We start from the raw sequence: 26,387 nt of genomic DNA on the forward strand, positions 1-26,387 counted from the left end.
GAATTCTACATGCTATAGATCATTATTAAAAAACGCCTGACATGTGGCTCAAGTTGTTAGTGTATCTAACTGAAGAGTCCCTTGCTACTGCTAAAGCAGTAATGTGTAACACTGAACAGTCAAATCACCAGCTCCTATACAGTGTGATGTTTCCCCATGGCAGCACTATGGAAGTCCACTGTGTACAGTACCTCCCAGAAAAATGGAGTAACGTTCACCTGATCCTTCAATAAATATCTTAAGAGAAGAACCAGATGATATTCTAAAAGGTATTGTATTGCATGAGACAGGGGTTCCCAAATTAGGGGCCATGGAAACCACGTCACAAAAAGACATTCCATAGTAATGGCTACAGTGCATTGCAGTAGGTCTTTTTGTAGACAGCATACATAACCTACATTTTATAACTCAAAATTCCATAAATCTAAATCTACCTCCATTAGCTATTAAGGTTTCATGTGCAGTTTTCAAAGAAACACTTGTTATAGCACACATGTATTTTCATAAAATATGATATCCGGTACTACTTTGGGTTAAAGAAAGGTCTCATGTCCTACGACTTGTTCTTGTGATATCTGTTTCACTTGCACCTCCTGGGTCATATTACTTCAGCAGTGTCTTCTGGGTCAAAGCATGTTATTGGCTGAAAGCACATCAGTCAATAGGGGAAGCAGCTGGTTGGTTGATGGCAGGAAAGAAGCCAGTGAAGTGGTGGGGACAATTTCACCCTCCAGGTGAAGTGAGCATGTGCAACACTAACAAAACAAAGGTTTGCCAGTGTTACCAGTGTTCTGTAGTACCATATATATTGTGTTTTAAAATGAAAATACATGTTTCTTACAAAACTGGACATTTGAGAAATTTATAAAAACAATGCAAGTGCACAACACACAGAGTTGGGCTAACTCGCTACTTAAGTAACGTGTTACTGTAATGATATTACTTTTGTCATTAACTTTTCTGTTTTGTAGATTTACATTTGTAGTCTTTTCTTCTGTAACCTCGTTGCGCCAGACTGCTCTAATGTCGTTGCCTCAGCACCAATGATGCGATCGCTTCCAGGATGTCTCACGCCAATAATAAGCAACAATTCTGAGCCTTGTCATTGAACAAGACTAGGCACTAGGAACTAGGAACCAAAAAATGTGTATCCCTACATGCCAATTTTGATGATACACTGGAAACACAGGAAACATGTCTACCGCCGTGTATTTTGAAGTTTAATAGGACAAGATTGAGAGGAGGCTTACTTGACTGTGCGTACCACTTTTATTTATTTGTTTGTTTGCCTACACAGTGGTGGCCCCATTTACTGCATCACCCCATCATTGTACTGCTTTATCACTGCACAGTTTGTTTTTCTGTAGACTTATTTGTTGTTGTTATTGCTGATTCGCTATTTGTGATTTTATTTCATTTTAATGTTTGTATGACTTTGCAAAATTCTTGAAAGTCAGGAAATATACAGTACATTGTTTATATGCCAACACTTAAATGTATTTATACTACAAAAAATCTCTCAGGAATGCAGAACTGAGCATGGTGTTTCTGAAGAGTTTTAATTCTGGTGGATCCAAGCTGAATAAGAATTTGCTGTCAAACAGCCTGCGGTATTCAGCTCCGAGGGAAGGAAAAAATGAGCTGGCGGAGATGACAAACAACCAGAAGACATCCATTTAATCCAAGAAGAAGGAAACTCTACCGCAGATCAGGGCAGCTGCTGGCTCAGGGTTTGGGAATGTGAGCTTCGGTGGGAAACATTACCAGAGAACGTCAAAGGCTCACACATTCATCAACCGCTGTTAATAGTTATTTACAATCACGCAGGACTGTGTACGAAAGAGTGATCCCAAGGTAGATGTGTATTTAACCGTTAAGGATCAGACTACCTGACTTCAGCCCCCTTTGATATTCAGCTTTGTGTCAAACTGAGTTTCTATGAACTAATGCAGATGTATTTATTCAGTTTCATTCCACAGTCAGGGGCGCTGGAACTAGTGGTGCTGGGGGTGTGGCATCATTACTTTAAGTGTAATGGACACTACAGTACAGTAGTGTTCAAACTCTTGCAAGGATCTCTGAATTATAAGCAAGCCCATCAGAATGGAATTAGCAGCACAGCGCTCCAGAGCAGATGATAAGGCCCTGCAGATCCCTAATGAGAAGATGGCAGCCCCTGCACTCTGCTTCAACATGTAACCCTGTGCAAAAACTAGAAGCTGCAAGCTGCTCTCAGAGGGTCCCCAGTAATGTCTGCAGCACAATAAGCTTCCCGGATACCTGGTGAATATACGGCTTTGAACGGGGGGCAGGGACAGTAATGCTTATATCTTCATTTCACTGGTTTCTAAGTTAGTATCATGGATGCAGCATGCTTTCTAATTTCAATATTTACATATTTACTTAAGATGTGTGTAGCCTGGGACTCTATTAGTCTGTTTAGCGTTTCATTCATCCCCAGATAAGGAAATTGCTACATAAAATTGATGATGACAGGTCTCTTTAGAACATTCACATCACAAAATTGGTATGTCATTTTGCATTTTTGTAATATTTATTTTTGTACCCGTTTTATTTGCACAATTCTGATTCAGTGACGTTTGTCTTGGCAAACATTTGTAGCGACTAGCAAGTTGTGCATTTTTCTGAATATGCACGACAGCATGCACAACTTAGCTGTGCATGCCTTTTTTTTAAGTGCACAAAATACGATATATCTCACCTTTTTTGAGTTTGCTAAATTAAAATGATTATACCATTTGTCACAGTTCATGCGCAGTGTTTTCTAATTCCAATCTTCCTGTTTTTTGTTTTACTGATCTACAACTTCATTTTGGTTGCAACAAGGGAGCTCAAGGGCACAACATGCTTGAGAATTATAGGGGCATTTGCCCCAAACTTGTCTTATGTACAGTATTTTGCATGCAATGTAAGAGCTCAGTGGAGCTGTATGGTTGTGATGCAAACAGCTGTAATAAGCACAGTACAGGCCAGCACAAATGTCACATATTGTTTTGTGATTGCAAACGGATATATGTTGTACAATTCTAATTGATCTTTAAAAGTCCCATATGCATCAAATTCATTGTGAAGCAGAAAAAGGCTTAACCTAAGAGAAAATTAAGCCTTGGAAATTGGAGGAAGGAAGTTTGAAGCCATAAAACCAGGCGCACACACACTAAATGATATGCTTTCAATAACAGATCTTACTGTAGAAATGGACTCCTCCTGGAGCCAAACACTCTCACCTTGACTAGGAGAAGACAAGCATTAGGGCAAACCAGAGACTGAATGCAAGCTGCAGTTAGCCGATTTTGTTCAATCAAGAAGATAATGTGAGCCCCTGCCAGCCTTTTTATGAGCTCTCTGATCGCTGCTGGCAAGCTCCCTGCTGTGGGTGCCCACTCAGGGTCTGGCACTGGACCAGCCAAATCTCCAATCTAACCAATCAGGGGCCAGGGCAAGAGCATCCACTCTTACATTTTTATTAGCCAATATTCTGTGCTTTCAGACTGAAAGGGCTTGTTAGGTGACATTTTATAGTTTCCCCCTTGCTGTGGGAAAAAAGTTGGTTCTGAGCTATACTATACTATAAATGTCAGAGTTAGATTTATTTTTTAGTACCTATACTTTACAGGCATATTGATTTAACATATGGCTGCAACTTCTTACACTCCTAGAAACTCTAAGATTCAGTACAAAAACAAAAAAACACAAAATCATTTTCCAGTATTTTAGGTAAATATTAGGTAGACAGAAGCTGTCTTTTTTTATATGTTGTTAATAGTGTTACCGGTAAGTACTTCTGTTTTGTGTGATAATGACATTAAAATACATATATTATTAAGGCTTAAATCTTAAAATGCACACACACACACACACACACACACACACAAACACATGCTTTGCAGTGCCACAGTCTTGTGGTCCAAATGGCTGGTCCTCCAAGAAATGTTCATATTTGGGATGTCACTGCACTTGTAAAAAGGATTGATCAATATAATATCATATGGAACAGGGCTTTTGTGCAGAGCATTCTGTTATGTGCCAATTCACTTCTATCAATACCAAACATTGTAATAAATTAACCTTCTCAATAGTCACAGTGGATTAAAGGAATGCAAGGAGCAAATAGAACGCTACAGGTATTTTGTACAGTGATCTAAGGCTCTGAGTAGGGTGATGTGTGCTATCAATATTGCCCCATATCTGCTATTTCAAATGGGTCAATGTAGCTGGGTTAATGGGATTATAAAATAACACTTAAGGGAAGCTGACAACAAAATCACATAATGACATGAAAGGTCATACATGGATATCTGTGGATGACAAGGATGCAGTGCTTGGATGTTGCCACTGTTATGTGACTAACAAGTAACGAATCCCCTAAATGCCAAAGGCTCCACTTTAAAACTTGGCATGCCAGACATTTGTGGAAAACTTGCTCTCTTCTGCAAGCATATGGATCCAATTTTCAAAATCCTTAACTGTTTCAAAAGTACTTTAACACACTTCATAGAAAATGCTTTGTCCATGCATTGGTTATTTGCCAGTGATATCAGGGTTTTACAGACAAGGATGAAAAACACAACCCTTTCTTAAATGTGCTTCACTCCAAAGGATTTTTGAATTTTAGAGATTTAGAAAATTGATTAGGTTAACCAGAAGAAACCTGAAGGGATCAGCCAAAACTGATGAAGGCATAAGCTGGAGCTTTGTCATTTTATATACCATAGTTAAAGTTAATGGGTCTTCACTTTTCTGTGTATCATTTTACCAGAATCCCTCAATAGAATTACAGCCTTATTGCACATTATTCTAGGAGTGTTGATGGGTCAGAATGAATCATTTAAACATTAGTGCTACATTTTGTAATTTCTCCTTAACAGTCAACTGTTGTTTAATATTTTAATGTTAGCCTAAAGTACAATGTAAAGGTTCATTTATTTCATATTCAATGTTTATTAAATAAAATAAAAAACGTTTCCCATATAAAATAATTAATACATTTAAACAAGTATTTTTGGCGAACAAAACAAAGGATCCTGGTAGCAAAATCAAATGTGAATGCCATGTCAGAAATCATATGTGAAAATTTAAATTGAAAGGAAATCTAAACACCCCCTCATAATTCTTAAGTTATCATTATTATTTTTACCATCATTATGGCCACTCATACCAATGAGTGTCCACAGTCCTCACTGCTTCATCTGTCATTCCTTCGACATCTGCTGCCACCACATTACAGCTAAGAACATACGAACATGAGAGAATCTACAAACCAGAGGAGGCTACCTCAACCAATGTGAGTTTCTCCAGTTCCTAAATAGCTGATTGACATCAGAACTTTGTCAATTTGGGTCCTAAAGGATCCAAGTGATTCTGCCTCAACAACATGACTAGGTAGCCCATTCCATACTCTCCCCACTCTCTGTGTGAAGAAGTGTCTCCTACCCTCTGTCCTAAGTCTATCCCCCCCTTAATTTCCAACTGTGTCCTCTGGTCCTGGTTTCTGTGCTGCGCTTAAAGTACTGGTTTTGTGTTAACTACAGTATATCTATTCCTTTTAGGGATTTAAAGACTTCAATCACGTCCTCCTAATTCTTCTTTGTTGTAACTTGAATACATTTTCACAAAACAACCCGCTATTTTGTGGACTGTCCAGAAAAGTTTAGAAAATAAGTTGAATTGCAAGTTTGTAAGTGGGTCAAATTTAATGTGAAACAAAATACTTACTGGGCGCTCATCTGTTAGCAGAAACTAACTTTAAAAAATATTTTTTATAGCCGTGTTAGTAACCTCGCTCCACAGTGAGAAATATACTGTCATATCAAAACGTTGTGTTTATATTCCCAGCATTCCAGTCATTTCACATTAGGAGGGTAGAGGTCAGTGTTGACAGCAGACAAGGTTTAAGCTTAGAGGTTAGCCTGAACATGATCACCTCCCACAGAGGACACACACCACACACAACAATCCTCAAGTGGATTACAGTGCCCCCTGCTGCTCAGAAAGGAATCCTTGACCTCTGTGGTTTAAGTGGCATTACCGTGAAGGCAAGCACAGTAATGTTGCAGCATCCTTTAAAACAAGTCCAATTCAGGAAGTTTTATTATGTTATGTTAATTGTAGTTTAAGAAAATAATTCCCTTTTACCGTTTTAAAAAATACAATATGTACATTTTAATATTGAATATTTCATTCCTCTGCAGCAAAACAGTTTTGCGTTTCCATTTGTTACAGAGGTGTGAAATGCGCAATTTTGAAAGAAACACATTTTATTGTCATTATCATGTTTCTGCTTTAAAACATATCTGGTACGACTTGGCTAAATAAATCTCTGCTTTCAGATAGTCTTGCACTTCCTTGGTAGTTTCACCTTACATCCACTAGGGGCATGATTCCAAAAGCTTTATTGCAGTCACAGGGGTGCTTTAAAAAGCCATCAGGGTGATCTGCAATAGATAAAACTGTGTACCTAAACAAGAAGTAGAATACATGTGTTAGGATACTTCTGATATTTCTAACCTATACTACCTGTTGTTTCACCCTGAAACATGGCACAGAGGCTGCTGCAGGTGCCAGATAAACTGACTTAAGTGAGGTTTATAATGGTCAAAAAAGAGGGGAAAACTCTTGAGTTATTGATACACAGTTAACAGTTTAATTCTTCCCTGGTAAGATCTTTCAAACACACCCTACTGAGCTTAATAAGCAGGAGATAACTATGCAATAAAACACATCACACACAGAGGATAAGTGCGCTACTAAAGAGCATGATTTGACTGAAACCAGCACTGGTACCTGTTCCAGTTACATGCTTTAGAAACACCATATTATTCATAAAGCACTTGACATGCCAGCAGAGAGGAGCGATTGTCCAGATTACAAGGTATCTTGGGAGGTCCTGGCCTTGTTCCTCTGGCCTGAACCCAGAACACACTCGAGCCATCTTCCAGATCACAACTGATCTACGCCATGCTGGGTTTATAAGCATCAGCCACCCCCATCTCTCTTGATCTGTCTGAACACAATATACAATCTTCACGACTGACATTTCTCTCCCTCCCACTCCTAGTTAACTACGGCAGTGCGTTTTCAGACTTCTTCTCTGTGTGACAGGCTTAACTTCTTATTGCCATGGAAAGACAATGGCAAAGAAAGCTGTGAAACAAGCCCCTGTTGTGTTCAGTTTTACTCTGAAGTCAATGCCACTGCACTGGTCCTTTGCCTCTTTTCTCCTGTAGACACAATTCGATTCACTTTGAAGATAGAAAAGGGGACATTAAAGCAAACTATATATTATATACAGGGTGATTATAAAGTAAGTGGGACACTTTAGTGTGGCTGCAAATGTATTTATTATATGAATGCACTTGCAGGACAGTGCTAGCAGTCACCATGCTGGCTTTTGTGGAAGGAAGGCTACAGCATACTGTGTGACTGGTGGCATCCCCTATGACCATATGTGCTACCTATGGGATTTCATTAAAGTGGTTATAGCCAATGAAAAAACTGTATTAATCTGACCTGCCGTGCAATTGCATTTAGTGTGTGTGTGTGTGTGTGTGTGTGTATGTATGTATATATATATATATATATATATATATATATATATATATATATATATATATATATATACAGTACCAGTCAGAAGTTTGAGTACACTTGCTAGAAATTAGGTTGACAATGTTTTACGTCGTATACGTTTCTGTAAATACTTGAAAATGAAAACACATGTTACAATATACAAAACAAAACATAAGGAGTATCAAAGCAATGTTCAAGAGAATTGAAAATTGTCTCTAAATCTTGGATTCCTCAAAATAGCCACCCTTTGCTTTAATAACAGCCTCACAAACATGAGGCATTCGGTTAATAAGTTTCAGCAGGAAATTCCCAGCTCTTCTGCAGCAATTCCCAGTGATGTAGGGCACTTGTGGGTAACTTTGCTTTGACTCTTCTGTCTAGTTAGTCCCATACAAGTTCTATGGGATTGAGGTCTGGGGACTGGGCAGGCCAGGTAATTAGATTGAGTTGTCCTTCACGTTCCTTCTTCGCCAGATAGTTCTTGCACAACTTTGAGGTCTGTTTCGGGTCATTATCTTGCTGAAGAATGAAGGACTGCCCAACTAGCCGTAATCCTGATGGAATGGCATGCCTCTGAAGTATGCTATGATAGCCATGCTGGTTGAGCTTGCCATGGACTTGGTAAAGATCACCAACTCTGTCACCAGCAAAGCAACCCCAGACCATGACACTGCCTCCTCCATGCTTGACAGTGGGAACCACACATGCAGAACTCATGCGCTCACCCTCTCTGCGTCTTACAAATACTCGGCGGTTGGACCCAAATATTTCAAATTCTGACAAATCGGTCCATAAGACCGACTTCCACTCCTCAAACGTCCAGTTTCTGTGTTTTTTGGCCCAGGCAAGTCTTTTCCTCTTATTCTGCACTCTTAATATATATATATATATATATATAATATTTGGTATTTTACAAGTTAAAAAATGTCTCAGTTTGCATGCCTTATTTTCAGGAAGTCTGTTTTACTTCCTAAGTCATTTAACCTCAGTTGAGTCTCTGGAGTCAATGTGAAACATGTCAGTTATAAGGGAGGCAGTTTGTTGGTTATGAAAGGAGACAAGGGGGTGGGGTCAGGTTCAATCTCATGTTTACCAGAACGAGCGTTTCTTTCAAAACTGGACATATGAGGCCTGTATAACAAAGTGCACAACAGGTCAGACTTTGTTAGCTACACTCTCTGTGATGTATTGTATAATTCAATAAGATAATATCCATCTAACCCACTAACTGCCATGGCAGGCAGTAGTAACACTAAACCACAGGAAACAAAATGGTTGCCATAAGACAAAAACAAAAGATAAACAGCCTCTGGCAGTCAAAGTGTTGTACTGTGAGCCTGGAGCCAGGCACCCTGATGTGTTTTCTTCAAGCTTGGGCACTTTTACCTTTGCTGTCTCATGAAAGCACAGCAATATAACTATGCTGTTAAAGGACTACAGTAAAACCGATCCCTTTGGGTCTCATTGTAATTTAATGAATGACGGGAAACCTCAAAAACAAATCACTCAGAGTGCCAGATATTGCAAGGAATTCTACTTGGACAGCCCCAGTTCACTGGCTTACAGTAACATTGTTTCTCTGCTCCTATCCACTGTACTTGCTATTGATATCCATGCAGTTCAAAGAGGAAGAGTCACTTTCTAAACTTCACGGCTTCCAGCAAGCTCTGCCAATGCTTCATAAAGCACACATGAAATATGGTCATGAAGAAAACCAAACATGATTGCAGTTCCCAGGCTTGGAGTCTGTTATGAGAAAGCATAAAACTGCAAAGTGAAACCACTCGTCTGAATAGGAAACAGCAATCTCTGCTTAAATATGGGTTGGAACTGGAAAAGCCGCGATGCAGACAATCTGTGTCCAGATCAAACTTGTTTCTTTTGTGACTTCAAGGTTGGAATGACCAGTATCGGTGCTTGAACCAATCAGAGCCCACATGTTCCTCTTTGCAGCAGAAAATGCAGGTGTAAGGCTCACCTGGGTAAACTTCACAATGAAAAGAAATTCTGACACACTAAAAGGAAAGCAGCAAAACTATACTTGTGAGAATGCCCATCAGTACAGTCATACTGCATGCCCTTAAAGAAACTGCAGTAATATCCCGAATAATCCAGTATTTAGTATTCAAATTCGTCATTTAGGTGAAGGTGGAATAAGTAGATTCTGTGTATATTTGTTCTGCTCAATGTTACAATGAAGGATCAAATCAGGCAGGCTCTGTGTAAAGGGCAGCCAGACTGCAGACCTGGAGCTGTTGCAGGTTTGTGTTGTCTAGGATGATAAAGCATTAACAGATGTATTGAATGGGTACTTCACACAGGCTTTCACCAGTGAGGACACTAAAACATTCTCCCACACACAGGCTTGATGCATTATGGGTAAATCAAACAGAAGTACAGAGGGGACTGGAAGGTCCTGCACTTTTATGTAACATCATGAAATCAAAGAAACTACAAAATTATACAGCAAAAGTCGACCGGAAGCCATAATAGTAGTACAGTATTTCATGTTAGATTTTGAAATATCATATTTTTCAATTTCTGTCAGTTTTTCATTAAGTATATGGAAAACTACAAATCGGTGTGTAATTCAATATGTTAAAGTAACATCATTCAGCAGGTTTCATTCCACTTTATGAAGCAAAATGAGTTAATCTATATGAGGGTGATGCAAAACTTTAGTCCATAGCTGTACTTCTATAGGGGTTCCAAGTCGGTATATCCTTTGATATTCATTTTCATTTTCACTGGTCTCAGGTCCCCTTTTTAAAACTTAAATCCCACTACATTTTATTTCTAGGCCAGTCAGAGATCTTAGAGCTCACAAAACACTGCTGTCAACAAAATAAAAGCTATGCTAAAAACAGGCAATTCAGCATAATTGCTGCAACTTTAGGGCTGGTTAACGAAAAACGACTCCATCTCCCCAGATTTTGATACTCTCAATAACCTGAGATGATAAACCAGTCGCCTCTTGCTAATCCTGTACCAAAGTTAAATAAAAACTTACCTTTTTGTTTATATAGTTGTGGCAGGCAGAAGCCTTGCTGCTGTAAATAGTGTGTGGGGGAATGATAGGGTTAAATCTGTCCCTGCCAGCAATCACAGGTGTGGCCATTGCCCAATGAGATAACCGAGTGCTGATTGGGGAGTGGCCACATGCATAAAAACTTAGCAAAAGCCTTTGTTTGTTTGTTTGTCTGTCTGTCAACGTGGTAGTGACGGCTAATGCCCAGCCTACAAGTGTGTTGTTCTTTTGTTTAAACCTTTTATTTTGGCCAGTGTGCCGTGTTTATTTTGTGTTATTTTGTTAAACAAATGTGCGCATACAAGCTTAAAACTGCAGTTTTCTGCCTTTGGGTCTAAATCCTGCCGGTAGCCAGCCTGGGCCATGACGCTACCCTGCCACAGTACCTAATACAGTTCCTTACAGAGCTTGAGAACTACAGTCATCAGTTCCATTTCATTTGTTGTATTTCTGCATGGTTAGTGGAGAAGTGTGTGAATGCTCTCCCATATCTGACAGAGTTGAGTAACATCAAGTCTCGTATCTCTGCTCTGCAATGGACAGCAGACAGCATGCTGGTTCCTGGCCCTGGAGACAGGGTTTGATCCATCTCTTCCTATATATCAGGGCTTCTCAAGCAACTGGTAGCAGCACTCCTTTCATGAAACAGCCTTTTAGTTCCCATATATCCTTTAGTAAGCAATATAAAAATGTTATCCTATTCACTTCTGAATGCGGTTTTATTTCTGACTGTAATAAAGACCACATGTTCTATGTATTGAACCCTTAAAAATGATGGCAACAATCTCATACTTTTTAGGGACCATTTGAAACCATTGCAGACATACTTCCTTTCCTTTAATCATAATAAATAACTGAGCAACAGATATTGTCAGTAAAACAACACTATCACTAGCAATAGACCCAGAAGTAATAGAAGCATTTATACAAAAACTTTACAGAGTGCTAAACTTCTATATAATCTTCCCAGACTTCAAATAACCTTTGTACAGTGTGAAACTGAGCCAGTGAAGCGATGGTTATCACTACCAAGAGGCATGGGTTGCAGCAGGCAGTTTCATATACAGTAGCAATGATTACACTAACCCTGTCCTTCACCAAGGAATCAACGCCAACCCAATCCTTGGTTTTCATGGAAGCTCTCCAGAAAGTAATTGAGTACAGTTAGAGTCAGTATGCTCCCACGTTCATAGCAGAGGAAACTGCCTCGCCAACTGTCAATCTGAGCATGCAGTCAAAGCAACTGCTTCCCGGCTAGTAACAGAAAAAATACATTAACCTAATCAAAAGCAAATATCCTCACAATCAATCATGACAGTAACAATAAAAAGTAACCTGTTCATCCTGGACTATGAAATGAGAAATTATGATAAACCAAATCGGCTCTATCACAGCCAGAGTGACAGTACGACAGGCCAATAGGAGGTCAGAGTGGCAGTGATAGACGTTAGGGCTAGCCAATAGGCGCTGGCATTAAGGGCAGAGTAGGAGAACTCGGAATGCAGGTCCCAACAGTGTAAACAGCAATTATAACAGGCTGCATGAGAGGGGAGAGGAGAATACAGAATCTGCTGTGTCCCTGGTGGCCACATTTGAGAAATGATGTGTGGTCCGGTGGTTAAAGAAAAGGGCTCGTAACCAGGAGGTCCCCGGTTCAAATTCCGGCTGACTCACTGTGTGACCTTGAGCAAGTCACTTAACCTCCTTGTGCTCCGTCTTTTGGGTGAGACGTTGTTGTAATTGACTCTGCAGCTGATGCATAGTTCACACACCCTAGTCTCTGTAAGTCGCCTTGGATAAAGGTGTCTGCTAAATAACCTAATAACAATATTGTGTTGATGATGCAGACTTACCTGTCCAGCAGTGAGTAATATAAAGATGTGTCAGTCCACTTCAAGCTAACAGAGGATGGTCTTTCAGCACAGCCTGGCTACTGCTTTCTAAAAGCTGTGCCAGTGCCAGCAGTTAAGATGTAACAAACCGCACAACAGCTTACTGAAACTTAAGAATCAAAGTTGCTCTCTGAATGTCATCATGCTGATATTAGGGGTTAAATTGGTTATGAAAAACATTTTGAAATTACCAGTAAGTTGTCAGTACAGTCATGTATCTTTTACTGCCAGATTCGACTGCCCCAGTATTTCAAATGCACACTGAAATGTCCCATGAACCCCAACCCTAAGCCTCATGCCTCCATATCAAACACCATTAATCAAGCAAACAAAAAAAACATTCATCAGCATCTGTAGGGAATCTCAATCAGGTCAAGAAGTGAAATCTTTCACTGCTTACCTAAACTAAGCAAATGAAGTGAAGTCCAGTGAATTTGCCAGTGCAAAAGGCTTCTTAAACACTTAAGCCTGAGCATTTGTGATCAGACTTTATATTATTTAGGATCTAACCCTGTGAGATGTGATGTAGCCAACCCCTGTTCTCTTTTATTATTTTTCTTTACTGTAACTGGCTCCCAGCAATATATGATCCAATGTATTTCTGAGATAACATCCCCATAATCACGCACTGGGTGCTCTTATACAGAAGTACAAAGCAAACCGCCAAAAATAAACAGTAAAGAGATGGACTATATGTTACATCTGTCCTACCTTAGGCCATTTGGGGTTGAGAAGCCTTGCTTTAATTGCGTCCTCCAGGGCCCACTCATACTCCTGGATTTTCATATAGGCCGCTGACCTGTTGCTGTAGAGGATGCAGTTTTGCGGGTCTGCCTCCAGGGCTTCTGTGTAGAGTCTGATCGCCGTGTGGAAATCTCCTTTCTGACATGCCTGGTTACTCTGACGAACCTTCTCAATAAAGTCAGCTTTGCTGAGGCTAGGCCCATCGCAGCTCCTAACTCCTAATGTCTTGGTTCTAAAGATTGAAATCTGGAAAAAAAAAAAAAAAACACAACATAAATACTTGTGGAACACTGCTGTAGGCAGGCATAGAGCAAACATTTCCAAAGTACATATAGTTATGGTTTTAAAAAGCATCAAACAGTTCACATGGAACTTCCATTTTTGGATTACCAGCTTCTTTTATACCTTCGACTATGTGGTAAGAACGTAATAATAAGAAATTGACAAACGAGAGGAGGCCATCCGGCCCATCTGTGCTCACCTGGTAGCTGATAGATCCCAAAACTTTGTCAAGTTGGGTCTTAAGGATCTAAGTGATTCATGACTTGGTAACCCATTCCATACCCTCACCACTGTGAAGAAGTGTCTCCTTCCCTTTGTCCTCAGTTTGTCTCCACATAATATCGCTTGAAGTATTGGTTAGGGTTAACTCTCAACTCCTTCTAAGGCAATATATATGCCACCTGTGGGACTACACTGCTATGTCATGCCTGCTTGTTCATTCACCAAGGTGTCATTTTACCTCCTCAGGATCACTGCCCGCTTTCTTCATGCATTTCTTAAATCAAGACTTGACTACTGTATGCTTTTTTGGCAGTCCTTCCAAAAACATCTTATCAGAATTATAATGAATTCAGAATTCTGAGGCCCAGGTTGTGACTCACAGCAAGGCTTATCATCACGTCACTCCCGATCTGCTTATACCAGGTTGCCTTGTCCCAGAGGACTGAGCAGGATCATTTTGTTCATATTTAGGGCTCTTCACAGCCCGGCACACTTTTCTCTGAGTTGGTAGAGTGTTATGCTCCTGGTCCAAGTTTGTGATTTGCTGAACATGACCTTCGCTGTGTTCCTTTCTTCTTTACCTCCACTTTGAGCTTGCTCTTTTAGTTGCTATGCCCCCAATCTATGAACATCATTCCCATGGGTTAATAGAAGCATCTCTATTTGAAGGTTAAAAGCCATATTCAGAAAACACTTCACTTAATTGTTAATACCCACTTAAGTGTGCTACTCAGTGTGAAAAATCATTAACGTGGCACACTTAATTGAACACTAACAATCAAGTACTGTTTCTGAATATGGCCGTAACACGTTTCATTTTGGCAGGGTCTAAAGTAGATGATGTTGTAAACCACTCTGAGCAATTGTAAAATGTATGCGAGGCACTATAGGCATATGAGACAGATTATCATTTGATTATTGATTGATTAGAATCATCCTGTATATGATTAGGAATAATTAGATACTAAAAAGCAGCTGTGTAAACGTTTAATCTCTCATCAAAAAATCAAGCAAGCAAAACAACAGATCTTCAGCACGATGTCTGGGGCTAATGCTAATGTTTATACTAGGCTGTGGAGACTCTCCGATTCCCTTTAAAGATGTTTGAAGTATTTCTGTATTAATGGAGTGGAATAAAGCATGATAATTACTCAACACAAAACAAATCCAGTGGTTGCTCTTGTTATTGTTTAAGTAGCAATCAACAACAATCTGACAGTGTGATTTTATACAGAACCCGCTGTGATCAAACCAACCAAAACCACTCCGATTTTCTTTACGATTATTTGTCTTTCCTCTTGATGTTAATCAATTTGATTTCACACAGGGATTGAACCTATGGTTAAACTCGACAAAGAAATACATATCCCATTGATTATCAAGATGATGGAAAGACAGAATGTATTCTTGTGAAATGAACAAATTAATTAATAGGCTTCTTTGGTTTAAAGTAATACCTGCCAACATAAAAAAACACCTTAAAGTTGAGACAAGCGACATTACAAGCAAACAAGTTTAGTAGCACGTATCCTTCAGCTTCTTATTCTAAATATATACTGCAAAACCTGGAACTAAATGTATATGTGAAATATTGCCATTTCATTTCTGTATGACCCAAGCTCCTCCGAGAGTAGCAGGTAACCCATTCCAAGGTCTATAAATCCTGTGAAATGCTGGTGTTTTACAGGTGTACAACACAACTGAGCAGCCAGATCTACATTGAGCTGAGAGGTAATGCAGTAAAGAACAGAGTGCCAATGTAACTTGCTAGCTGCTTGACATTGTTTCGCCTCTCGTGTCTAAAACATTGATTTACACATTCACTGGTTTGCATTTCTTTACAAGCATACTCTATCCATTTGAAAAGTACTTATAAAAGAGTATGTATTTGTTCTAAGTGTGACAGTCTAATTCATTCATTATGAGTACTAATGAAAACCTCATAACTGTGGTTGTATTTACCACAGTTTCTAAATGTAAACAGCTCACATAACACATTCCTTGGGTTTTTCATTTCCTAATGTTATCAATAAAATGTCTAAACATAAATTGTAATGCTTTTTTTCAGATTCATCAAAAGGGGATTAAAATAGCTCCATGATTTGTACGAGGGCCTGGAGTGCCACCCAGTTTGATCTCCAATAACACTGTTTTAGTACAATAATCCCAGAGACCCTCATAGGTCATTCCCAAGCGCTCAATTACTGTGGTGTTGATGATATAAAGCTTGAAATAGACTGCAAATGAATTGAAGAGGAGGTTGCAATTCTACACTTTTAACACACAATACAGATGCAATTTGAACAAGCAGCCATCTGTCTTCAAAACCCTTCAAAACATTTTCTTACTGAGCTTATCAAAATATGCATAGCTTGTCTTGCTGTTGATCTGTTTCCAAACTTTATTTTCACTTGAGTGAAGCTCATCTGGTTTCACTCTGCCCAATGCCATCAATATCAGGAGCTATCATTTTGTAATTTCTTTGATTACATGATGTTAAATAAAATATCTAAATATGTTCATAGATATATATATTTTTTAAATGAATGCCTCAGTCTTAAAATTCTAGGTGATGCTAAACTTTTGGCCTAGCTGTATAGCATAATTTAAACAGATTTAGACATTAGAAACTAGGGAACAGGAAACCCAAGTATGGGCATCCTGTTAAGCGACAGGTGGCTGAGTTGCTTGTTTCATTGATGAGCAATTAACTCAGCCACATACTATAAAAACACCTGGCAGAGAAGCCTGTTTTAGATTCAGGCAGCAGAAAGTGGCCTGCAAGGAGCTGCTATCAAGAGCCTGGTATGTTGCCGGTACAACTTGATGTTTATTTGTTACTGCTCCAGTGGGAGCAAGGCTTTTGTTTTCTGTTTTGCTTTTGTTAAAAGTGTTTTGTTTTTCTTTACATTCTTTAATAAAAGTGCTCACAAGAGCTGAGACTGCATATTTGTGTGGAGTGCCACACAGCCTGAGCACTAGGCTCGCAGCTCCACAGCCACCCAATACTGAAATGATAAGCTTTTTCCAGTAGGTTAAATTACATTCTCCATGTGGCAAGAACTTTAGAGATTACAAGAAGAATGTTAGGATAAATGTATATCAGCAAGTTCAAATGCAAGTGTTAACTGCTCAGTATAATATAGCTCCCAAGTTTCATCAACTGGGATGCTGGCCCCGACTGTGATTAACCTGACCTCTATAATTAAAACTGCATTTTGGAAAAAAAAAAAAAAAAACAACAACATTGGCTGATTTACAATTATACTTGCAACTTGAATTAAGAACCCATCAATCAATGGAGTGTAGATACTCTCTGACCTCTACAAACAAGACGGTCTTGTGGTTGACAACTGTGCAGACACAGAGGACTCTAGTCTTGTGCTTTGCACTGAGGCCAACAAGATTGACCTTAAACCAAATGTCACACTGAGTTTTATTTTGCGGGTTGTACAATGACTGTCACGGGTCTGCAGGTTTTAATGTCAGTTTGCCAGTCTGACCTGTGATTGCAGCTTGCTTAGGTGTGGTGGTGGAAAGACAGAGATCTATCCAATTGACGTAAGCAGTGACGGTGTTTAGATTATTAATACAGGGCCCTCTTGTGTAGCAAGTTCCTGAAAATCTAACATTTAACAGTGCATGTGTGCCTCTTTAGGGTATGTAAGGTTCGCTCCACGCAACATCTGAAAAATCAAATGCTTAGCTTCACTGGCAGCACAAACTACTTTAAAATCCAGTCCTATCATAAAAAATACACTGTATCCCTGCCAGCCCAATGTGCAGGTGAAATCAATTACTCCTGCATTAATCATGCAAGCGCTTGCGTGTCTGTGTTGAGCCCTATCGGTCGTTTGGACTGCAGTCAGAGCAGAGGTTAACCCTTCAGGACCAGGATTACTTGTTCTTAGTTCCTCCTCGATCTGGGCAGCTTGAACCTCATGAAATACAGCTTCAAATAGAAATATATACATTTGAATTCCAGTTGACGCTTCTCATCATTTTCAAAGCACAACATAAAATGATGTGGGAGAGAGCATCCCCTGCTCTTCTGTCACTTCAATAGTGTACTTGTTTATCAAGTTGTCCAGCGCTTATTTCTCTTTCAAACCCTATGCTACAGGGATATATAGGAGAAGGTAGGTCACAGTGTTTCAAAGCTCCATGATAGCATTTGTTTCATTAAAAGCCAGTAACACTGTTATTATCCTCTGTTTACATTGTGGGCACTAATACGTGCTTTCATAAGAAAGTTTACAAACGAGAGGAGGCCATTCAGCCCATCTTGCATGATCTTATAAATGTTAGGGGATTGAGATTTTGTACATAAATTGCTGTCACATGTTTCAATTAAAACCTTATTTTTAGTATTGCCAGTTTGATGATAAACTGTGCTTTAATAGCTCTTTTTGCCTTTGGTTTTAAAGACCTATAAAAAAAAATCCAGGCATGCTATACTCTTATTGTTATAATTGTATAAGAGTGTAATTTGAATTAATAGCAGTCACTTTAAAATAAAATAGTTGCTAGCTGTGATTTGTATATTAATGCAATGACATATTTTTAATAAGAATGCTTTAATTGGTTTATGTTATTTACATTATAACATGTATTTTAATATGCACGTAGTGAACAAAAAAATGGAAACACCAATGTAAAGTCACTTAATAGGGCATTGGACCACTATGGTATCCCGCTCTGTGGAGTTCTCGGCGGACCGTTTTTGATGAAACTGGCTGCTCACGCCCCAGGTTGAAATTTGCAGTCAATTGATCTGCAGTTGCTTGCCTGTTTTGCCTTGCACTTCAAATTAATGCACGGATATCACGATCCTGGAGTATGCGCTTCCGCCCACTGTTGCCCTTTGCTGATGATGTCTTTCCCTCGGAGTTCCATGCCGACATCACCTTAGACACCGTTGCTCGTGAAATATCAGCAAGTTCAGCTGTCTTGGTCACTGAAGCGCCTGTCAAACGTGCCCCAACAATCACCCCTCTTTCAAAGTCACTGAGGTCTCCTCTTGCAGCCATGCTAGCCATAATTATAGACAACCAGGCCTGTCCAGCATTTTTATACATGACCCTAAGCATGCTGGGATGTTATTTGCTTAATTAACGCATGAGCCACACTTGTGTGGAAGCCCTTGCTTGCAATATACTTGGTGTCCCTCATTTACCCAGGTGTTTCCATTTTTTTGTCCACTACCTGTACTTGTTGCTCTGACATTGCCTATTTAACTGTGTATAGGTGAGTGAATAAGAGCACATGGCTGTGATTGTATTATTTTAATTTATCATTTTTCAGACAGAACGAAATAAAAAGTTACCATGAACCCAAACCTGCGAGAGGGGATGCTGTTGGTTAAGAGAGCAAAGAGGCTAAAAAACACAGCACAAAAATTGATTATTATTATTTCCTTGTGGATCCATGTCTTTCAATTCCAGAAGAACCTTAACCTGTATCTGACAGGTCACATGACCGCAGAGATAATGAATATGGATGGTAGCAAAAGCACTGTTGGCTGACTTACTGTGAATGTATACCCAAAGGGATATGACATTGCTCTGCGAAAGCTACGAGGAATGCTTTCATAAACTACGCAGGGCAAGCATTGTTTATTTAAAAGTATTCCTGTGAATAAAAAAACAGTTTGATATTCATGAAAGCGTTGTAGACTGTGGTTAAAGAAGCAAACAATAGCCTCAGGCCGTTTCATGAATATCAAACCCCATTGTATTTATACACTTTAATATTCTTCAAGCAACTTCCTCCCATCATAAACCTGCCTGGTTACATGCCACTCTGGAGACAGCCCTCCTTTCACTGCTCAGCTGGGGCAATGACAGTGCAACAGGAGGCAATGATTACACAATGCACCAACGAGAAGTTATTACGTGTGAACATCTGGAAGAAATGAGTGGAGACAAATCAACTCACAAGAAAGAACACACATCAAATATGTGTCAAAGTATTCTAAAAAGTATCAAAAACATATTTGTGTCCCTGTATACAGAGATATATAATAATAGATGTGTACAAAACGTATTCCAGAACATAGGTGAAATCTCCACCATTAACTTTCATCGGGATTTGAAATCCTGCAATACCATGCCACAGTACACAAACAGCAGAAAGAGTCCATTGACAGCATAATGACAATAGCTTGCTGCCAACTGAATACATGATTCCACTGAAGCCACACTCAGAGTGGAAGCAGCATACACTCTAACAGGATTTTTCTTTAATGCAAAGGCTGGCCTTAAAGGAAAGACCAAAGCAGATGGACACACTACAGTATTTAAGTAGCGTATTTAGAGACAATCCTCTCTCTCACTAGTAAACCCTGATTTTATCCACTCGATTTTCCCTTCAGTTAATCGTTTAAACATGCATCTTGTATATTTCAAATATTGCAGTCTAAAGTCATCTGAAATAATCAAATATATCTGCTGTACACTTAATATTGAATTTATTCTATTCAGGTCATCTATATGACATACAAGAATGTTTGACCTTTTACCTCCAGGTCCTATTTGCAGTTTTTAGTGTTCTAAGAACTGATAAACGGATACATTTTACAGTGACTGAGTTAAGTACAAACTTGTTTCCTATCGCTTCTGAACTAAATCAGTAAAACAGAAGCAGGTCATGACAGTCATCAAGTAGCCCCAGCCAATGTTTTCACCTTTCTAAAGTAGGAAAGGATATACTGATTTAGAGAGACACAAGTGCATATGCTATGAGGATGCTGTTTGTGAAAGGTATTGGCTGCAGACACTGGAAAATACACGACTATGTGATGAAATGTTGAAGAGAATGGCTTTATCTCCTAGTAACATTACACGCTTTCCAGACTTTAGATTTCCCTTGCTTCAACAGAGGAAGTCAACTTATAGAAGTCTACTCAATTGACCCAAACAGTGGCAAATTTAAATACTAATCCCATTTAAAACGTATGTTAGGGCCAAACCAGGCATTTTACTTGAATGCAAAAAAAAATACCTTTAAGAGACCTGTCAGAGCTTTTGGATTAGTCCAAGTCCTCTTATTTTAAAGGTGTAAACGATGGCTGTCGTTAGATCCGATACCTCTAGGTCAATTCTAGACCCCATACTCGTGACAGGACAAAGTGAAGCCTGTTTTAATGATCTAATCAGTGGTGGTCAGGCCAATTGGACAGATAGTTTAATCGAATAGCCCCACACTCTGTCAGCTAGTTTCATGTGAAGATTGTAAATCAAGTGTTACTAAGCATGAATACAATAACACATCTTAATTACAATTTGGAAATACACCACCACATTGTAATGTGTCTAACCTTACCAGTTTCTAATATTCACAGTTTCAAAGCGTAACCCCAGCCAGCTAATCATAGCTGCTGTTGTATCTCCATACAGCCAATAAACAAATGGCAAATGAAATCAAGCTGGGCAGGCATCTCTAACCAGACAGAACAATAGGCCAGTGTGCGCAGTCTGATATAGTTTTGAAAGTGCCTAGTTACAACAACAAACACGATGCAATATAACGGTTTAGAATCTAAAATATAATTTTAATAAAGTGGTGAAGTAAAGATATACAAAGATGGATGAGTAAGGGAAGGTTTTTGAAATAGTGGTGCTATTTTGTTTATTGTAATAAAAACATGCAAAAGGATAATAAATGAAGGAACCTACAGTGCAAAAATAAAATACTCAACCCGTCAAAACAATGTCAGAAGAACGTTAGGCCACCATGGGCACAAATGTGATAATGATCTGTTCAACTGTTCTGGTGGATTACAGGATTACTGGGGTGGGGTCCTAAATAAAGAATATGCTTACTAGCATAACAATCTTGTCCATTTTGTCTGATAAACTAAAATAGTAGACACAAAGTGGTACATTTTCAAAGATGACAAGGTGTTTAGGGAGTGGTGTAACTTGTGCCTTTAGATGTTTAAACGAAGGGTCTAGTGTAACAGCCATTTTCAAAACCATCAAATAGCTGAACCGTACAGGTCTGAAAAATCTCAGTTATCTAAAATAATGAAGTCAGTCTTGTAAGATTGTAATGTTTTACATTAATTGTGACCATTTTAAAAACTCTTTAGATGGCAGAAAAGGGATAAATCATTAAGGCTCTCTCTGCAATTCTGCACCCAGCAAAATGTGCCTTTTTTTCCTGTGATCAGGATAAGATCTGGTTCTTTTGTGGTTCAAAGGGCCCCTGTGATCTCTGGCGGGTGACCCTTGTTTTCAAAGTGTTGTTTCCACTTTAAAAGCGGATTGTGAGCGCAGGTGCTAAGCAGGATCAAACACGAGAGAAACCGGTTCTTACACAGACAGCCTGGGCTACAGGTGTCGGCTGGTGCAACTCCAAGGAAGGGGGCTGGCGTTGTTCTATATTTAAACTCTGTAGACTTGTATTTTGGGCACTCTCACTTACTCACACTCAGTGTTTTTCCATCAATAAACCCCTGTAGGATCTGACCTGCAGCATTGTTCTGTTCAGGATTTCATGTGATTGCGTTTTGGATTTGCTTTGTTCCAGAACTAAACTGTTTTGATTGAAGATTATCTGAACAAGACAGAATTATTATTTTTAAGAAATAAATGAACCATACAGTCTTCTTGTTCTTTAGAATCACTGTGTATATCATCTTCTGTTTCAGTCATCACATCCCTGGTGACTTTTTAAAAGTCAGAAGTTTAAAGCTCCTCTTTGGACGCAAATCAGCTTAAAACATATCTCTATAGAGACACATAGAGACAATGCAGGTAGATGGTGTAAGTCAGGCCTCAAAAGCACAGTCAGTTTCCTCATTTAAGATCACTAAAGCTCCTGGGGTTTTTAGATGATAATGTTAGTACTGGGAGTTGTGTTCTGTTATTTTAGATGATAATGTTAGTACTGGAAGTTGTGTTCTGTTATTTTAGGATACATACAGATGCGTCCTATATATTCCTGTCACGGGTTGTTAATAAAATCATATTCACCCTATACACTGCATGAGCTTCCACATTCCAAAAAACATTTTCCCAGGTAAAGATCTGAGTTGGATCCAAAGTACCCTTCCCGAGTCCTGACACTGCAGCACCCTGAAAGAAAGCATTCTCCCAAAGCTACCTGAAGGACATGAAACACTCTTCCTTCCCAAGTCCTGACACTGCAGTGGCTCCAGGACCCTCCCACACGCTCTCCCGCAGAGGATTCTGGGAACCACACTGGATAATTATTTCCAGCTGAGATAGAAGAACTTGGAGGCAGCATGGGCACTAAATGAAACACAGACCTAGAGCTAAACAGAGCTCAATTTTCATTCAGAGACAATTGCTTATTGCTTGAGATTCAGGGTATAGAAGCCCCACAATCACGTATTGGGAGAAATTGTCTCGAGCGGTGGCATACCCAGCCTAAATGCTCCCAAAGATTTACAAACCATGTTTTGTTTATTTTGCAATATATATTCGCTTCTGTTCTTCCCTTTACCTGACGGTCTAGAGACTGTTGGCGTCTTTTGATCTTCTGTTACTATTATTTCTAATTGGTTGTTTCACTGTCATTCTCAATGATTATTAGTGTGGTGAACCTGTTGTGTGGAAATAATACAGAGGCGAAAAAGTGATTTCACCAAGCACCCATTTCCAGAGACTCTGCCAGGTCTAATCAACTATGCCTGCAGCACGGGGACAATTAGCTTGGGGAGAGACTCACCAATAACTTATAAATAGTTAGCTTGAGAGAGAACAGCAGGGAGGTTGGTAGCCTAGAGAGACACAGAGGTCTGTGACGGGGATTTTTCGAAATAAGGAGAGAATTTCTGGCATTATTTTGTTTAAGGCTAGACTCGGTTCAAAGCCTGACAATTAATCTAGTTTTGAAATCAATTCGAAACTTTGATTAAACTTGGACTGGGTACAGGAAGGTAGTCTGTTTTTCTATTGTTTTGCCTAGGATGGAGATCTCTTCTGGACAAATACTTTTCTCAAGAGGCTCAAATCCACATCACAGATACACGGTATTATCCCAGTCCATGTGTCTGCTTCCGGATCTCACACTGTCTTAAAATCTATGGCAGTGTAAATACTTTGAATGATTTGAGGTGTAACCATTAGACAGTTTTGTTACACTAACTTCAAACCACAGCTAAAATAGTATACGGATCACATTCACAATTTGTTGCTATATATCATTTCAGGATATTTTCCCTGCCAATAAAACAAGGGAACACAGGAAAACCCTGTGTAACTGGGATTTCTCCTAACTACTGCCGGCACAATAAAACACAATTAGAAAGAGTTGATATTGTTGATGGTTCAAATTATTATCTGTAGTATTGGCATTTTGTGTATTATTGCAATGTTATATGATGCCACTTGCACGCACAGTGTTTAAGTTTAGTATTACCAGGCTTTTTTTGTATCTCACAACCCAGCCCTCTGCACAGTCCAGGAACCACAGAGCAGTGTGAAGCAGAGTGCTTGTGTGTGGCGCAGGTAGGGACCCTTATACTTCGGATGAAGAGAGATTCAACTTTCTGTTTGAAATGACACTACCATAGCAGGGTTATATTAAAACAAGCCTAATAAATGCATGGCATCTAAATGAAGCTGCTGTTTAGACTAACAAAGACTGTCCAAGTATGACATATTGTATAAGATCCTTTGTGCAACAGCAGAGAATTTGAATCTGGAACTCAGATAACGTGATCTCCAGTTCAAACACTCTTGGGGTCTGATCATTCACAAAAAGAAATGCTGTCACTACTATCGAGCTCCGGTTGTAATGTCTGGATTCTGTTTTCTGGAATGACTGGAGAGCACAGTGGTAAAGCTGCTCTATAATCTCTATACAAAATACTGCAGACAAGGGCAATGCCATCTGAGCAAATTACTATGCTGGCAGAAAGAAAGAATGCTACATGTCCTAAAACTCAAAGCCAGTGGATCCAAAAAAAAAAAAAAAGAGTCAAACTGCAATGGAGAAGACACTTCTACAAACCATTACAGAAACAGCTGAAGTAAGAAACACACAGCGCATCAGCCATGTAAAGATGTGATGTACAGTGCATAACAAGTGGCCAGGTTAAAGGGTAAGTAGTGGGCTTCCGAAAAATATAGCGTTACACGTCCCCATGTGTTGCTACATATGTTTAAATAACGTACCTGTCATTTTTCTTTTCATTGTTAACATCCCTACAACTTGTACACTTATGACTTTAAAGTCTGTTTCAAAATGGCCGCTCTAGTGCACTGACAGTGTAAGCATTGTTGCCCACATTGTCAAACAGGTAACACAGCAATAACGATCCATGATGTGGTACGGAACAGAAAAGCCAGAGCACTTCCTACGTGTTTTTTTTCACTTCCTGCAGTGATTTAGAGCAGTGACGCTACATGTGGTGCGTATAGAGTCAGGCTCATTTGCATGTTAGCTTCAGATTTAGCTGTCAAAATTATTATTTTATTTTTTCAGATTTAATTGCTAAACGATAATGTTTTTCAGATGTTAGGTAAATGTTGACTCGCCAAGTCTAAAATAAATAAATAAATAAATAAATAAATAAATTTCACAGATTTATTTGTTAGAAACCCAGATTTAACATGTCAGCTAACTGTTGACTCGCACAGTGTAAAAAAAAGATTTATAGACTGATTTTAAATGTTGAATTTGTGATACATGTTTTCAACATTTATAAATTATATCTGAAAGTACAAATTTCAAAACTTTTAAGAAATTTGTACATTTATGTTTTTAGCTAAATCTGGACTTTCTGTAGTTAAATCTAGGTAAAAAAAAAACACCAGTTAAAACATAAAGTTTTAATATGTGTGTCAACGGGCAGGGGGGGGAGGGTGCTAAGAAAAGGGGGTGGCACATAAAATGTTTGTGCAATGCTGATTATGAGGACAGATCTCAAACCCTAGTGCACTAGAGTAGACATTTTGAAAATCGCTTTGAAACAGACTTTATAGTTGGGAATGTATAACACCACACTGATGTGCTGCCAGGGCCCCACCCGTTTGTAATATCAAACATAAAAACTAAGCTAGCACTGACTGTGTGTTTATATCAAATATACAACTATGGCCAAAAGATTTATATGAACATAAATGTGATCTTTTATTTAACATCATGTAATCAAATAAACTACAAAATATACCGCAAAAGTCTACCAGAAGCCATAATAGCAGTTCTGTATTTCATGTTAGATTTCGAAATGTCACATTTTTTTTTGGCAGTTTCTCATTAAGTATATGGAAAACAACAAAGCAGTATGTAATTCAATATGTTAACGTAACATTATTCAGCAGGTTTCATTCGACTTTATGAAGGTAAATTAGTTCCTTCTATAGGGTGATGCAAAACATTTGGCCATAGCTGTACCCTGGAATACACAATTCTGGTGCCACTAGTCTTGAAGCAGATTGACTTTGGACGGGACATTTATTTCCCCTTTTATCCTAAAGCGAGGTGGTTAGTGTTTGATCAGCCTGCTCTCGTCTTGCTCAGGAGAGCCAGTAGCCGTGTAAAGGGAGGAAAGCGTATCGGAGCTGTTCCCTCCAGGGGATCCAGGGCATTTTAAAGGACTAGGGATTTTAGAACTGCCAACCAACAGCCCAAATCAGAACATTCACAACAACTTA

The 26,387-nt window shown here is 39.1% G+C and overlaps 1 protein-coding gene across 2 annotated transcripts in view; it reads right to left on the reverse strand.

Annotated features, from left to right (window-relative positions):
* The window catches only part of LOC117428232 (tetratricopeptide repeat protein 28), a 445,426-nt gene that overhangs the window by 399,810 nt on the left and 19,229 nt on the right, over positions 1 to 26,387 (reverse strand). For both annotated transcript variants that reach the window (XM_058994785.1, XM_058994784.1), the window contains exon 2: positions 13,222 to 13,500. In XM_058994785.1, coding sequence (XP_058850768.1) covers positions 13,222 to 13,500 — 279 coding nt within the window. The remainder of the gene's footprint in view (positions 1 to 13,221; positions 13,501 to 26,387) is intronic.

The sequence above is a fragment of the Acipenser ruthenus genome, chromosome 21 (assembly GCF_902713425.1).
Source record: "Acipenser ruthenus chromosome 21, fAciRut3.2 maternal haplotype, whole genome shotgun sequence".
NCBI lineage: Eukaryota > Metazoa > Chordata > Actinopteri > Acipenseriformes > Acipenseridae > Acipenser > Acipenser ruthenus.